A 16,528-nucleotide genomic window follows, 5' to 3' on the forward strand; every position below is an offset into this window, starting at 1 on the left:
ATATTAATGTGAATAGGACTACTGTATCAACCCAAGCCACTGCGCAATGTTTTGGTGGATCGCTTCTTGCAGCAAAACAGCTAGAAGTGGAGAACCCCTTTAACCTCTTAGTGACGGCCCCATTGCCTTTTTACATCCTAGCTAAGTTGGCATTAATCCTCAGGGACGTAAAAACATGCTTCCTCTGGATAACAGTGATCATCTAAAGTTAAAAAAAAGTTTAAAAAGTTTAAGTTTTATCTCCCCTCACAGATCATAGCCATGAGGGACGATGAAATTACGTACCTGAGGCACCCAAGTTAATCTGCGGACCTTACCCCGGCTTCTGTGCATACACCCGTTGCCAAAATGGCGGACGTATGCGGGAAAAGCCACAGATTGCCTGGGTAATTTAAAATCTTCCTGCTCCTAGCTACCAAACGTAGCCGAGAGCCTGGAGATTTCACAGGGTGCCACAATGCGTGGTCCCTCATCACATGATTGCTGCTATCCAATGGATAACTGCGATCACGTAAAAGAAAAAAAAGTTAAAATTTCACCTCCCGTTAAGAATTCAATCCATGAGGGGAGGTGAAATTATTTACCTAAGGCCTCTGACGATGTCCCTCAACAGAATCTTTATCCGTCGACCTTTCCCCCACTTCGGCGCATGCGCCTGTTGGCTAAATGGTGGGCGCAAGCGCAGAAGCTGGGGAGGGCCCGGGAAATTTAAAATGTCCTTGCTACTAAAGGTAGCCGAGAGCCTGGAGCAGTGACTGAGGGCTGCGACGACCGGTCCCCAGTCACGTGATCGCCGTTATCCAGCAGGTAATGGCTACCACGTAAAAGTTAAAAACAGTTGAACTTCAATACACCTTTCGGTTTGGGCCCCGTTGTGCAGCCAGACATAAGATTAGGGCCACAATGGGTATGTCTCTAAACACTGGACAAACAGAGGTATCCATTTTGGGGTGAAAGTCTTTATTCATATGTGTGCTGTACAAAAAATGGTGTTTGAAATGACATAATTGCCAAAAAAATGAAAATCGTCAATTTTTTTTTCTGCTTTGCTTAGATTCATTCAAAAACTCTGCAGTCAAAATATGCAGTACACCCCTAGATAAATTCATTAAGGGGTCTAATTTTCAAAATGGGGTCATTTGTGGGGGTTCTCTGTTGCGTTAGCTGCTTAAGGCCTTTGCAAGTGTGCAATGGGGCCTAAACCACCTTCAAGCAAAATGTCTGCTCTGAAAGCCACCGGTTGCGCCTTTCGGTTTGGGCCTGTTGTGCATGCAGACATAATATTAGGGCCACAACAGGTATGTTTCTGAATACAGGACAAGCAGGAGTATCCGTTTTGTGGTGTAAATCCTCATTTTCATGCGCATTATAGAAAAAAAATAGGTCTTTAAAATGACGTATTTGCAAAAATCTTACATTTTATTTTTTCTTCTCTAGATTGCATTAATTCCTGAAAAAAAACTGTCGGGTCAAAATACTCATGACCCCCCTCAGTGAATATATTAAGGGGTGTATTTTTTAAAATGGGGGTCATTTGTGGGGGTATCTATCATTCTGACAGCTATGAGCCTTTGCAATCTTGGCTTGGTGAAGGAAAACAAAGTGTTCTTCGAAATGTTGATAAGTAATGTTAAATTTCTCCTAAATGGTTAAAAAAAACTAAGTTTTTTAAACGTGCGCCCAGAATAAAGTAAACAGATGTATACATTTTTGCAAAGATATATATTTACAGTATGTTTGCAAATATTTGAGATATTACAGTTGAAAATCTGAAAAAATATCCTTTTTTCTCCAAACTTTTTCCAATTTTAGCACTTTTAATAAATATTCACAAATTCTATTGGTCTATTTTTACCACCTAAATGAAGTACAACATGTGGGGGAGAAAACAATGTCAGGATTACTTGGATATGCAAAACATTTATGGAGTTATTCTATATTAAAGTGACACATGTCAGATTTCCAAAATTTGTCTCTGTCACTAAGGCGCAAACAGGCTTCGTCACTAAGGGGTCAAAGCTTCCACACTAGAGATGAGCGAGCATACTCACTAAGGACAATTGCTCGATCAAGCATTGTCCTTAGCGAGTATCTCCCCGCTCGGCAGAGAAGGTTCAGCTGCAGGCGCGGGTGACAGGTGAGTTGCGGCAGTCTGCAGGGGGAAGCGGGGGGGGGGGGGAGAGAGGGATCTCCCCTCCGTTCCTCACCGCCGGCAGCCGAATCTTTGCTCCTGAGCGGGCAAGTACTCGCTAAGGGCAATGCTCGCTCAAGCAATTGTCCTTAGCGAGTATGTTCGCTCATCTCTATTCCACACTGTTCTCAGTTCACGACTTAATGGACATTAGACCAGTAGACATTGGCAACCTACAACTGTCCAGCTGATACAAAAATACAGCCGCAGAAATGAAGAAGAAACATGAAGTGAGTAGATACAAATTATAAAGATTTTATTAAATACAGTATGCACATACATCGCTTTGTTACAATTCAGTCTAAAGTACAATCATCACTACATGGAAATGAAGAGATTCCTGGTGGACATGTAGGACTTCCCTTGGTGTACAATTCAGCTTGTTGCTATACAATTGAAGTTCAGAGCAACTCTTAAAAAAGGTTGTTGGAGTTATACTGGTAGAAGTATGAATACAGTTCATGTGAGTTATTGTATCTGACGAGATTTATTAGTATTTATATTACTACTGTATTTTAGTTTTAAAATAGAAAAAGTGTATCACCGATTTATTTCTTGGCTGAGTTTACAATTGCCGACATTTAATTTTAGGAATTATCAGATTCTTGTAAGAATCTTTTGCATGGTCACAGTGGTGTAATTACTAGTATATTCTAATTATCCCTTGTAGCTGTCATGGAGACTGTAGTAAAGTTGGTTGACTCTGCTTCACATTTTGTTCCTAAAGCAATGAGGAAGGACCAAGCACCAGCCTGCCTCATGTCTAAAGAGTCTTATATTACCAGTAGCCAGACAGCTATTATGTTTACCATATGGTGGCTAGGTTTGTTGACGAGGTGTAATGCCCTCTTGCAGTATAGTACTATGTGTAAGCTACGTGGCTTATTGACATTGAGATTAAAAGCTATGGAAACCTTTGTGCATGAAAAACGAATACACACATATCTTACTAAAGACGCTTTCACACAGCTGAGAAAATTGCGCAAGGGGTCATATACATGGGCGATTTTCTTTTCCTGCATCGCATCGTAGCGCGGGAAAAATTATGGCATATCATATTTTTGGGCATTCCCTCGGAACTCCTCACATTGCACATTGTTTTCAACGGAGCAAGCAAAGCATTGCACGACATGCAAGGTGAACGCAAGTGCGATGTGAGGTTTCCCATTGAAAACAATGAGAAACACTCTGCGATCCCCCGCCGCGGATAAAAACCACGGTGGAGGATCACCACTTTCCTGAAGTGATGCAAGACATTTTTAATAGAAAAACGCCTCGCATCTGCAGGGACATCACATTTTGGCAAGCGTGATATCAGGCCGAGTTTCATGAAGTGAGATCGAACTCGCCTGCGTAAAATCAGCCTCAGTCCCTTCAGAAAAAAATTATATATTTATTAAAGATGAGCGAACGTGTTCGGCTCCGCCCCTTTTCGCCCGAACACCGAACTTTGCGAGCAATTCCGTGCTCGGGCGAAAAAAGTTCGGGGGTCGCCGTGGCAGCGCGGGGGGGGGGGGGGTGCGGCGGGGAGTGGGGGGGGGGGAGAGGGAGAGAGAGAGGGCTCCCCCCTGTTCCCCGCTGCTGCCGCCCGCGCCGCCGCGCCTCTCTCCGCCCCCCGGCGCCCCCCGAATCTTTACGCGCGGACACTGAAGTCCTCGGTAAAGCCGGTGTCCGGGTGCGGAAGTGTTCGTTAAGAACACGTTCGCTCATCACTAATATTTATCTATATTTTGCTATATTTTGAGTTTTCCCTCCCATACATTAAGACAGCCTTATAGTTGACTTGCAGGCTCTCCTACATTCACGTTTTTGGCTTGGGGCATTCCCAGCACTGATCAGTTAGTTTCTTTCAATGGCATCCCAGCTCCCCCACCACTTATCACTTTCAGAGGCTGTGTAGCATAACAGCACCCACTCAGTACTACACAGCTATCTTGTCTAGCTCATCCTCTCTCTGAGTAGCTGCTAATCTGTTCCCCCTCACTGCTAAGAACTCCTGATCCCCTCACTAGCCCCTGACACTGTCATATAGCCCTCTGTATTAGTAGTTTTCTCTGCTCTTCTCTTTGTCCTCCTGATCTGCTAGGGGGAGAAGCTGAGTTTACTTTGACTGATAGAAGTGCTAAGATTCCAGTCCTGAAGTCTGCAGTGCCTTGAAAAATAATACAAGCATAAAAATCAAACAATCAGACATTTTTAATGAAAACCAATTACGAAAGTCTTCATTTTCAAAAATACATTGTTAAAAAATACAGTGCATAGGGCATTACCCTGGTCAGCTTCAGCAAAAAGGGCCGCAAACGTATTGCCATTCCTGTCACCTGACTGGGACCTTATTCTGAATTGTGCCATGGGTCTACTACATGTTTTAGTTATAACTTCATACTTTAGGCCTTGGCAATGTGTTTAATCGTGCTATAAGTATACATCATATACTGTATGCCATACCGTAATAGAACATTTGTCACATATATCTAGGATTGGCAAGAGGCTTTTTGAAGATGAGGTCATTATGGCTCTGAAGGTTGTGGCTGTGTAGGCAGTGATAATTATATTCTAGAGATTATTATACAATTACCTGCTAGTATTCACATTAGACCAATGCAAAGGAAAAATATGTCTACCACATTCTGTATGTGTTGACACATGGAACAGTTATTCCATGATGTTGAAGAATTAAAATAGATGAAATGTCATATATGCAATTCTGCATAGTCATTATACAGCCCATGTGACATCCAGTCGGTAATATGTACACATACAAAGCCTATTAAAAATATTCACCACCTTGGACTTCTTGCATTGTATTGTTTTAACAACCTTGAATCACCAGCACTGAATCACTGTGGACTTAATTAGGAGTGGTTTACTTAGAGCTTTATCTTCATGCTGATGCACAATATAGTATTGAAATGTCCACAGGTTGAGAAAGGGTGCAAATACATAATATGGTATATATGGGCCCGCTGTCAGTGTGGATGTAGCTGTATGCTGACAGCTCCATACATATTGTCATCTCTCAAGTTGTTAATGCAGATACAGCTCCCAATATGTGGCTCTATTTGCCATTCCGTACTTCTAAAAAATGCCAGGATTCCTGCTGGACTGGGGCTCCTTCAACTCATCAGCATTTGGGAATTCACGCATAACAAATAGACCCTCCTGCAAGTAATTGGTACCAAAGCCAGATACAAATGGGGTAGTCTTCTCCTGGACCTTCAGAGTCAAGTGCTAGAGTCAGAGCATAGGTCCACTAGAGCATGGGTCCTCAACTCCAGTTCTCAAGGACCACCAACAGGTCATGTTTTCAGGATATCCTATAGTAAGAACACCTGTGGCAATGTCTCAGGCACTGATGATAATTACATCACCTGTGCAATACTAATGAAATCCTAAAAACCTGACCTGTTGGCGGTCCCTGAGGACTGGAGTTGGGGAACACTGCACTAGAGGAACTTTTGGTTCTCTGGTGGGCCAGTCTGACCGAGGTAAGTAGTATGTTAAACAAAGTGAAAAACATTATTTAGGATTAGGCAAGATCATGGTTAGAAGTACACATGGTAGGGAGAATGAAGAAACAGGAGAAAAAGGGGTGGGTTGGGAGGTGATTACTGTTTGGCAAATCGTTAACCCTTTGCAATCCAATTTTGGATTCAGGGTTTCCTAGGGGGTTTTCTCTTTCTGCCATTCTACAATGGCGCCATCTGCTGGCTAGAGCCAGCACTGCAGTATGGGACATGCTGGAGAGGCCCCCGACAACAGAGCGGCCAGTAATATACAGTAAGAATACCCTGCCAGACGTCTTCCGACATTGGAGCTGCACAGACTTCAATCAGAATGTCTTCAGACGTCGGACAGTGGATTGGAAAGGGTTAATTAGTAGTAGGAGTAATTATTATTAGGGTTTTTTTGGCTAGTTCCACACAAGCATTTTATTGCAGCGATTTTGCTGCGATAAAACGCCGGCCGAAAGTCGCAACCATCTGAAGCATTGGATTCCAATGCATTTGTTCAGATGGGCAATTATCCGGTGTGTAAAATCAGCCATCTGGAAACGATAGCGCATACAGTGCGCATTCCGGCCGGCCAAAAAATATAGGTCTTGTCCTATCTTTTGCCAGAATGCGCTGTCCGTTCCCATAGTCTTCCTATGGCAGCCTATGAGAGCGGTCAGGAAAGGGATGGGGACATTATAGTTATTCTATTATAGTTTTTTTTCTCTTAGTAACTACAGTGATGGTTGGTGGCCATGTTTTAGGTCAAGCACTGTGTGCCATTCTATAATTCAGGGTGATTCAAAAAGACTGGTGCAACAATAAGGCTGATTTCTTCATACATGAAGTGATATACAAAAGCCAAAATGACATGAAAAGATAGAACTACTCTTCAAGTGTTTAATGCACCTTACAAATGTTCAATGCCACAGAACCAGAATCTCTACAGTGGAATTGATAATAGAGGATGTGCTGGGACACATCTGGGCAGAACTGGACTACTGACTTGACATTGGCCATGTCACCAACAATGCCCACATCAAACTGCCAGGTGTGAGGTGTAGCATCGCAGGACTCAGAATACGATACAGCAGATGTGATAACCAAAGCGTATAATGTTTATTTGAGAACACGAAAATACAAATACCCAGGCGCTGTCTACTGCTAGCTAAAACATAGAAACATTCTAATACCTTATGAACAATGTAGTAAACCTGGCATTTCCTACTCCGGGCTTAGTAAGATTTGCCCCAGCGTATGCCTCTTCATGCATTCAATACATCCGGACTCCTTCGTGTGCCTAGATAGAAATGTACACCAGGGTAAGACCAGGCATACATTGCTGATATAATTTATGCCATTATGGCATAAATTATACAGAAATCTGTTGGTCTGGGGCGGGCACGTACCATCTTGACAAGCTATGCCTATTTTTAGGAAATGTGACGGGGTCGACACATGGGGATGGAAAGTCACAAGATGTTTTGTTCAAGCAGAGATTGCACAAATATGTGTCACTTTTCTACACCTGAATTATGGCATAGACCCCTTAATAAATGTCCCCCAATGTTGTTTAGACTTTACCAGTGTTAATACAGTCCCAAAGAAATTCACAGTACAGAACTAACTTGCAATATCACTCTTATCTAAGCCTCACCGGCTACACGAGCCACCGCGTTACTTTTCCATATACATAAATGTCTCGGTCCATGAATTGGGGGTTTGAGTGACGAGATCTTATTAACAGACCAATTTCCCCAGTGTGTCTCTGTCCCATGCAGCATGCGTGCTGGCTAACTGTTTTTAACCCTTTTTTGGTGTGTACACCCAGTCTCAAATAAGGCTGGCCTCACCTATATGTCGCTTTGCAGAGGTCTGAGTCCTCTTGCCAGTCCTCCTTCAGAGTCCTCTTGCCAGTGTTGATCAAGTTTCTTACCCTACAGGCTACAGCAGTCCTGATCCTCTCTCCTCACAGCCAGCAGCTGCTGTACTTCCTTAGTATGGAATCCTCTCCAATCACAATGCAGCAGAAATGTATCTTTTATATCAGGGCATCCACCTATCACAAACAGTCCAGTGACCATGCTCAGTTCCATTTGGTGTAAATTTGGGTGCACGTGGCAATTTTGGTGTAATTTTTGGCAACATTAACCTCTTAGGGTATGTCACTTACAGAACATCTGTGAAATGCATTAAATCTTGGAGAGTTCTATCTTTTCATGTCATTCTAGCTGTAATATGTCAATTCATGTATGATGAAATCAGCTTTACTTCTGCCCATTCTTTTTTAATCACCTTGTACTCTATATATGCAACTGCTAGTTGGTTGGTTGTTTCGAGAAAAGTATATTGCGTGTTCCAGAAGTTGGGTAAAAATCGGGCCTGAGATTCTATTTTTTATTTTAAGGAAAAAGCAAACACACAAGTACTACAACAAAGGCTGCATGTAAAGACATATTAGAAACGTTACTCACGTTTAATGTTATGTGAAGGTAACCCTATTGAATTTCTCAAGTTGTTCTAATTGCTAAAGAACAAGTCACCTTGGTTCTGCAGGTGCAGCTCCCAATGAATTCAATGAAAGCTATGCCTGCAATAGAAAAACCAGGCCACTTCATGTTGACAGCTCTATCTGCTTCCAGTGCTGTCCACAGTGACAGCGAACTTAGAGATCAACTGATCTGCAGGGATCCCGAATGGTGGACTCCGCCAATCAACTATTGATAGCCTATTCTGTGGCTATCATCAATAGTAAAAGCCCTTTGCTATAAAGATGTATCAGTCATTACCAGTGATAGACAAACCTATCCCAGGGCTTCATGTATCGAGGATGTATCAGAGAAATAGCAACTTTGTAGCAAACAGCAGCCAAAGTTCTTCTTCCTCTGAAACATAAGACTCTACATCAAGACCACTTTCTTGATACACGATGCCTAATATTTCTTGATTAGTAGATAGCTTAATAGATCACATGATTTACAGTCATTCCAATAAATATTATCAGACATGCTGGGAAATTAAGTTATATGAAAGGGAGACCGTTCCTACCAACCAGTGGTATTCAGAATGTCACATTATGGAATTGTTTAAAATCGTCATAATATGTTAACATCCCATCAACAGTGCTACAAATAACATCATCTTGTGCTCTTCATGACGTACTGGAGGTCTTCCGTTTTAGTTTTTTTCTTAGTGAAAAATTTTAAGAATTTTCAGCTTGAACTTCCTGAATTCCAAAAAAGTGAAAATATTCATCAATGCTTTTCCATATCAAGAATATCAGAATTTTTTTCAAAGTGCAAACACATACCACCTCTCAGATCTCTAATAGTCCTCATATTCTTCACCAGCTATTGCAGCGGCCAGTGCTGCTAGTGCTTCAGCCACATCTGGATCCATATCATCTTCCACATGTATTCCATTTGTAACTATTGTACATTTCTTTGAACCCCGAGCTACATTTCTTTCAAGCATAAGCTCAATTAATGAAGGAAATCTTGACCTCTCTATAAGATCGTGGTCATTTGAAGGAGAACTAGATTCATTGTCCGCTTTTTCTGGAGGATCTTTGTTAGAGTCACATACATGGTTTGCTTCATTACCAAAACCATTGAGTTGTATATTTTCAACGTCATTGGAGAATTCTAAGTTTAAGCTACTACTTTTCACCTCAAGTATTGCACTTTCTGTAAGAGAAATATTTTCCTGCATTGACCCATATAGCTGATGTTGAATGCATTCTGGCTCATCTGAATTGGTTGTGTAATCATTCGGTATGGCTAATTTTTCTTGGCTTGAAGTGTGCGTTGATTGCCGGTTGCTGTTAGATTCAGAGGAACGGTCATCTCGTTCTTTGACATCAACTATAAATTTCTCATTTAAAACTGCATTTGATGAGGAATTGGGCGGTCTGCTGGAGTCTGCATCATCATTTGTAACATTGATCTTTTCTGGCACATTGTACAAATCATGCGAACCACTGAATCCGTCTCGTTCGATTATGTTGTATCCTTCATTCATAAGTTCACTGATCTTTATAGTTGGAGACTTGGAACGCTCATGCTCGTAGCTGTGTGCTTCATTCACATATCCATTTGTTGAAGGTTCTTGTGGTTTGAACATATAACTAAAAGAGAACAAAATGTTACTGGTACTTCATAATATATGCACAGATATAAAATTCTAAAAACTATATAAGAGCTGCTTTTGTCACCTGCATATTTGCAAAACTGACAGGGAAAAGGACTTGGGGATCTTAGTTAACTGTAAGTTTAAATGGTGCAACTAGTGTCAGGCAGCTGCTGCAAAAGCAAATAGGATTATGGGCTGCATCAAAAGAGGTTTAGGGACACATGACAAGAACATTGTATTTCCTCCTTACAAGTCACTGGTCAGACCACACATGGAATATTGTGTACAGTTTTGGGCACAGGACATATCAGAGCTTGAGTGGGTTCAAAGGTGAGCAATTAAAGTAATTAATGGAATGGGTGGACTGCAATACCCAGAGAGGTTATCAGAATTGGGGATATTTAGTTTACAAACACAACGGCTGAGGGGCGACCTTATAACTATGTATAACTATATCAGGGGACGATACAGAGATCTCTCCTATCATCTATTTATACCCAGGACTGTGACTGCAACAAAGGGGCGCCCTCTACATCTAGAGGAAAGAAGGTTTCTACACCGACATAGAAGGGAGTTCTTTACTGTAAAAGCAGCTCTCTGCCTGAGGACATGGTGATGGTTAACAAGACTAAAGAGATTAGGAGGGGCCTGGACACCTTTCTTGAGCGATACAATATTACATGTTATATCACTAATTACTTCAGAAGGGTCAGTGATCCAGAGATTATTCTAATTAGAGTCAGGAAGAATTTTTTCCCCTTAAATTGGGAAAATTGGTTTCTACCTCATTGGGTTTTTTTTGCCTTCCTCTGGATCAACATGGGGGGACAGGCTGAACTAGATGAACATATGTTTTTTTTTCAGCCTTACTATGTTAGTCAACCACACTACTCTATACTCCAAATACAACAGAAGCAAACAGACTCCTTAACCAGAGTGGTGTTGTTTGCCAAATGAAAGTGAATGGTTCTATTAGGAGGTCACATCTCAATACTCCTTTTAGGTATTTTGTGACAGAACCCCAAAAGAGAATCCTTCAGCGTAATTTCCTAAGGTGATAAAATAGGGCTGGATCTCCACTCTCTAAGGACTCCATAGCAGCAGCATTGGCTTCCTCTATGATACATATGTTCTTGGGCATCCCCAGGCTCGGACTGGCTAACAGGTGAATCACCCGGTGGGCTCTTAGGCAGGAGTAAGCTCCCACCTGCAGACCTTTGGCACCTGAGGAATTTTAGTTTTCCTCAGATTGCATTCCATAAGTAAACCTCCTTTAGGGTGAGAGCACATGAAAACCATGTTAATTCCACAATTTGGCACTAGAGTTTTACCACAAAAATGTGCACTACTGTATTAATTGCCACACGGTTCCCCTGCAAAATGTGCATTCATTAAAAATCATGTTGGCACACTTTTCAGTCATACTGTGGCTGTTATATGTCATCTTACTCTTCACATGATATGCTATAAATGCCACCTTTGGGATTACCACCTACTGAACAGAATTCCACCCATTCCCACTCACTGCATTCTCCATACACTTCAGTGGAGGCAGGGCTGCTAATAAATGCAAGCAATTTTCCATTGATATGTATGAAGAATTCAGTGGCCATGAATTGGTGGAGTGATCAGGTGATATTTGCATGCAGCCGACACTGGACATCTCCCTTGGATATGAGACATAAATGTCTCCTGAAACAGTATAGATTTGAATTTACTAAAACTTGGAGGACCACTTTTCTCCATGAATTGCACCTCCTTACGAAACTATATGTCTGAATAGAACGCTATTACTATATACTGGACTGTAACTTAGACCGGTCATGGGGAGTTTTGTTATGTTTTTGTCTTGCACCGATTGCTGTAATGTGCTGTTGGACTTTTATTTGCAGGTGCTTACTGCTAGTTATGTTATTTGTTCGAAGTAACTAGTGAGCATTGAGGTCACAGCTATCTCCGTCCATGGGTGCGGACGTTAGAGTGAGGTGCTGCATGAGCTCTGGTTAGGGCAAAGTTAGAGGCTATATGTCAGGCTGCTGAGTTGTGACGTTTTTAGCAGTGAAGTTTATAGCAAGGGTCAGATATGCGAAACTGAAATTCGCAAGCATTAACCATCCTGGTCTGTGAGACTGGAGATGGGTCTGGCCAGTGCACTACACTAGAGTTGTAGATTGGTAGATATTGACATCATGTTGGGTGGTGACCCGCTTGTGATCTTGAATGGTGTCAGCTATGGTCTTGCCTGCGACCACAGGGTATGGGGAGATCTCTTTATCGGATGTGTTTCTGGAGAAGTGGGGCTGTTTCTCACTGCTATCTGCATAGACACTGCGCTGTGGATTTGACAAATCACTGGAAATATAGCTGTTGTGGCCAGATAGTCTTTTGGGTTCAAACTCAAGATCTGCCAAATTGTGTTCAAGTGGGTTTCCCTTTGAAGATTAAAGTCTGTGACAAGTGAGCTGAGTATCCACTATGAGCGACTGTAACACCCAGGGCTTATTCGCACAGGCGATTCTCACATATATGTGTTGTCCATATTTGCCTCTGACTGCATACAGACAGCTTACTGACCCACTACAGTCAACGGGGCTATACGAAAATTTTTTTTTTTTACATGGACTGTAAAAAAAAATTGCAATTCACCTTAACTGGTTCAACTTCTAATATGACAGTCACCCATTTAAATCAATGGGTGTGCACAAAAAAAGAGTGCCCACGAAGGACATTCATGTTTCCTTCGTTTTTTACTGTTGGTTGCCAAGCAATTTTGTAAAAAAAAAATTGGCCTCCTTCAGTTTGTTTTTAGTCAGGAGAAAAAAATGGATGACACAGGGATCATATGCAGGCATAGAAAATGGACATACGGGACGCATATGGATATCAGTCCATTTAAAATCAGTCAATTTTTCATGCACTGATATCGGACACACTTGTGTGAAGAAGGTCTTATGCTATATGTCCTACTGAGAGATTGTCTGTTACAAATAGTAACCTCCATGCTTTGTACCTTTAAGAGACCTTATGCTTTTTTGCCCCTTTGGGAGGGCATGCTAACACATCCCATGTGCACTCTGGGAGCTATCAATAAGACCCCTACTACTGTCTACCAACTCAATTCAAAAGATGGAGTGGTCAGGAAGAGACCAGTGAAACAATCTGATAATACATGATAAGTATAGTTAAAAATAAGCAGTTTACCTGTTCAGCATTTTACAGCAATTGCACCCCATCTGGTTAAGGTCTCTTAATACCTGTACATAAAATAATAATTACAAAATAATATGGGAAAGAACAGTTGAAGAGGCTGTGCAGGACCCTACGTATATAATAGTGTCAGTACTTAAGAAGTCGCGTTGTGCAATATAAGTTTAAAATTTGGCCAGATACAATGGTTCAGTCCTTGACTAGGGTATTGCAGATGTGCTTCCTGCCTGCACATTATATCCCCAAAATCCCATCTTGTCCCTGCTCCCAACCCCCAAGCTATTAAATAAAGAGCTGTGTTACTGAAAGGTGATTGGAAATGACTGGTCACAAAAGCCTCTTTAGTAACACAATACAAAATTGCAAACATTTAAAAATTAAATTAAGTAATTAACATAACAATACGCTAATATATACCACCAAGACAGCAGATAAGAAGGAGGTCAAGGATGGCCGTCTATACCACACTATCCAAACAATGAGTCCCCAGTAGTACTACACCAGCACAGAGGATGACAAATCTGCCCTGGGTACTGCCTGGTTCATATAGAACCATTTCCCCTTGGACTTCCTTGGTGGGACCACCATCTGCAAGTCAGATTAATTCTTAAAGGAGGGTAACCATATCTCCAATGGCCTCCAAAACACCTCACATAGTGCCATCCATGACCTCCTCACTGAACCTGCTGTGATATAAAGTATAACACCCGCCACACCCCCTACCAGGCATCACTCTTAAACAGGGTGAGTAGGCTGCAGTCTGGTCCAGGCTCCCAGCAAGAATGAAGATCTCCCCTCCCTGCGCTCCAAGGTAATCCAGAAGCCCCTACAAACCCTACACCCCGTCCAATTTGGCCCTGTCATTCATCCAGCATACACCACGGTGAGCTAAGAGCAGTTTTGTATCCTAGTACCGGCACAGCTAATAAATGCTACACCTCTTTATTGTAAAAACAACTTACCCTTCTTTGTATATTACTGAATGTAATCTGTCTCATTGTTTTGCTTACTTTGATTAATAGAGAACTTTTGAATAGGGTAGAATATCTGTAATTTATTGTGAAAGGAAGGTAGCTAATCTCAAAACTGCTTCCAACTGGAATACAATGGTTTCTATGAAACTGCTTTATTTAAGGAGACGTTGTCACCTACTTTAGCCTACAAGCTAAGCTTATGGGTTAAAAGTAGGTAACTCGCTGAGTCTGGAGATGTAAGGGTTATACTTGCCTTCCCCGCTATTCCCCAGTGAGCATAGTTCTGTCCCATATTTCTTTATCACTAACAGTCAATTTTGCAAAGTATTCTCATGTATACCAGCCAAAAACACAAAGTTATATAGCCTAGGCCTCATTCACACCTGCGCTGAGCCTCCGCTGTGATTTCTGTTATTCTGCTCATTCTCAGTGTCAAACAATGAAAATCCCGGAACCACCAGCTTAGGCACATGCTGGACCCATATGGCACTAGACAGACTCCATTTACTATAATGGGGTCCATCCGGCCTCCGGTACACCAGCTGACATTTTCCTGTATGAAACAGTGCAACATTTTGCAGGCTTCCAACACAGATGTACATGGAACCTTAATTCATATTTACCATAGGGATACTATGAAAATCAAGAATTCGTAAGGAATTTAAAAACAAAAAATGATTAGTAAATTACTCACAGTCTCTTACTACAAGTTTTTAAAAGTGAAAATATCTAAGTATTTCCAAAAAGTAAGAAAATAAAGCTTACCTGCAAGGTATTCCATTAAAGGTCGGAGATGGGCGCCACATGCCTGGAAAAAGAACAGTTGTCTCTCAGTACATAGCCGTGATAGATCAACAATGAAAAAGTTATGCTGATATTAATAATAACTCTGAAAAAAAACTGTAGGACTAATTTATCTGCAGAAGAACAGACCATCAGGACTAATGTGATAAAAGTCGGGGTGGAAAAATCTACAATAGATGCAAAATACCGACTCTGTAAAGAAGCTGATGAAACAATTGACCATGGACTCTGTTGCAAAAGTACTTCACAGACAAACAAAGACACAATTCTATGGCAAAGATGATTCATTGGAACCTCTGAAAAACTACAATCTGCCCACAACGAAAAATACTGTGATATTTCCATATACAAACACACAAAGTCTTGGCCCATAACTGCCCGATTTGGCCATCATTGTGGCTGGTATACCCGTGTGATGGCAGGATCTATGAGAAACGGCAACAGAAAATAGCTAAATATGAAGATCGAAATCCATCGTCTCTGGCATAAACCGGCAGAAAGGGTTCCATTGGTAATCAGCACTTGACTGGCGCTTAAAACAATGCAATATTGTCAAAATGAACATGTCTATAACGCGGTCCTAGCTTCCTCAGTGATTCCCGGTGCGTTATGGAGACAAGCTACCAAGCTGTGATCTCATGCTTGTCTGTACTACTTGTTTGTATACTAATAATAGGGATGATGATAAAATACATTGCGATACCATAAAACGAGTACATTAGTAACATTTAGAGATGAGCGAGTATACTCGCTAAAGGCAATTGCTCGAGCGAGCATTGCCTTTAGTGAGTACCTGCCCGCTTGAGACCGAAGGTTCGGTTGCCGGTGCGGGGGAGCGGTGAGTAGCGGCTGTCAGCAGGAGGGAGCGGGGGGGGGGGAGAGAGGAAGAGAGAGATCTCCCCTCCGTTCCGCCCCGCTCTCCCCCGCAGCTCCCTGCCCGCTGCCGGCACCCGAACCTTCGGTCTCGAGCGGGCAGGTACTCGCTAAAGGCAATGCTCGTTCGAGCAATTGCCTTTAGCGAGTATACTCGCTCATCTCTAGTAACATTACAATTCTAATCTGGCATTAAAAGCACTGGGGAGATGATGTATGATCAAATATTCTGGATTATTAGACTGCCATAAAAAGTATATAAAACTCCCTTGTAAGGTTAGAAAACTTTATTTCTTGTAATAAGATAGTTGGCCCTTGCTACTTAGCCTTCTATTTCTTGTCTTCCGCATTATATTGTAGTCCTAGTCTAGAAACAGGTGTCAGAAGATCAGACTTTCTGGATAATAGATTAAAAGTATCTCATTGTAACTTTTTTTATATTTTTGTAGTGATATTGTTGATTTATAACAGACATCCCATACAGCATACATCACAAATCATTCTTTGATATGTTAAATATAAGAGGGATTGTCTGGCAATTTTACTATTGATGACCTATCGTCAACATAAGTCATAAATAGTTGATTGGCACGGGTCCGCTGATCAGGATCACTTACGATCAGCTAATCACCTAACCCGCTGTTGGTGCAGACAGCACTGTCCATATAGTAGTGGCTCGTTTTGGCACTGCAGGAATACAATGGGAGTAACAAGCCATGCTGCTGCAGTGTTGACAGCTCTACCTACTGCATTGACAGTGGTAATCAGCTGAGCAGTGGGGATCCCGAGTGGCAGACCCCCCATTCAACTATTCTTAGGTCATCAATAGTAAAATTTCTGGACAACCATTTTAA

The 16,528-nt window shown here is 41.7% G+C and overlaps 2 protein-coding genes across 3 annotated transcripts in view; one reads left to right on the plus strand and one right to left on the minus strand.

Moving 5' to 3' along the window:
• The window catches only part of LOC136572538 (uncharacterized), a 249,188-nt gene that overhangs the window by 64,670 nt on the left and 167,990 nt on the right, over window positions 1-16,528 (plus strand). The window lies entirely within an intron of this gene.
• Window positions 2,427-16,528, minus strand: part of C7H4orf19 (chromosome 7 C4orf19 homolog) — a 70,011-nt gene continuing 55,909 nt past the window's right edge. For both annotated transcript variants that reach the window (XM_066573202.1, XM_066573201.1), the window contains 3 exons: window positions 14,763-14,805; window positions 13,018-13,070; window positions 2,427-9,811 (listed from right to left, as the gene is read on the minus strand). In XM_066573202.1, the coding sequence (XP_066429299.1) occupies window positions 9,010-9,811; window positions 13,018-13,049 (834 nt within the window). In that variant the 5' untranslated portion in view covers window positions 13,050-13,070; window positions 14,763-14,805 and the 3' untranslated portion in view covers window positions 2,427-9,009. The remainder of the gene's footprint in view (window positions 9,812-13,017; window positions 13,071-14,762; window positions 14,806-16,528) is intronic.

Source organism: Eleutherodactylus coqui, chromosome 7 (genome assembly GCF_035609145.1).
Source record: "Eleutherodactylus coqui strain aEleCoq1 chromosome 7, aEleCoq1.hap1, whole genome shotgun sequence".
Lineage (NCBI taxonomy): Eukaryota > Metazoa > Chordata > Amphibia > Anura > Eleutherodactylidae > Eleutherodactylus > Eleutherodactylus coqui.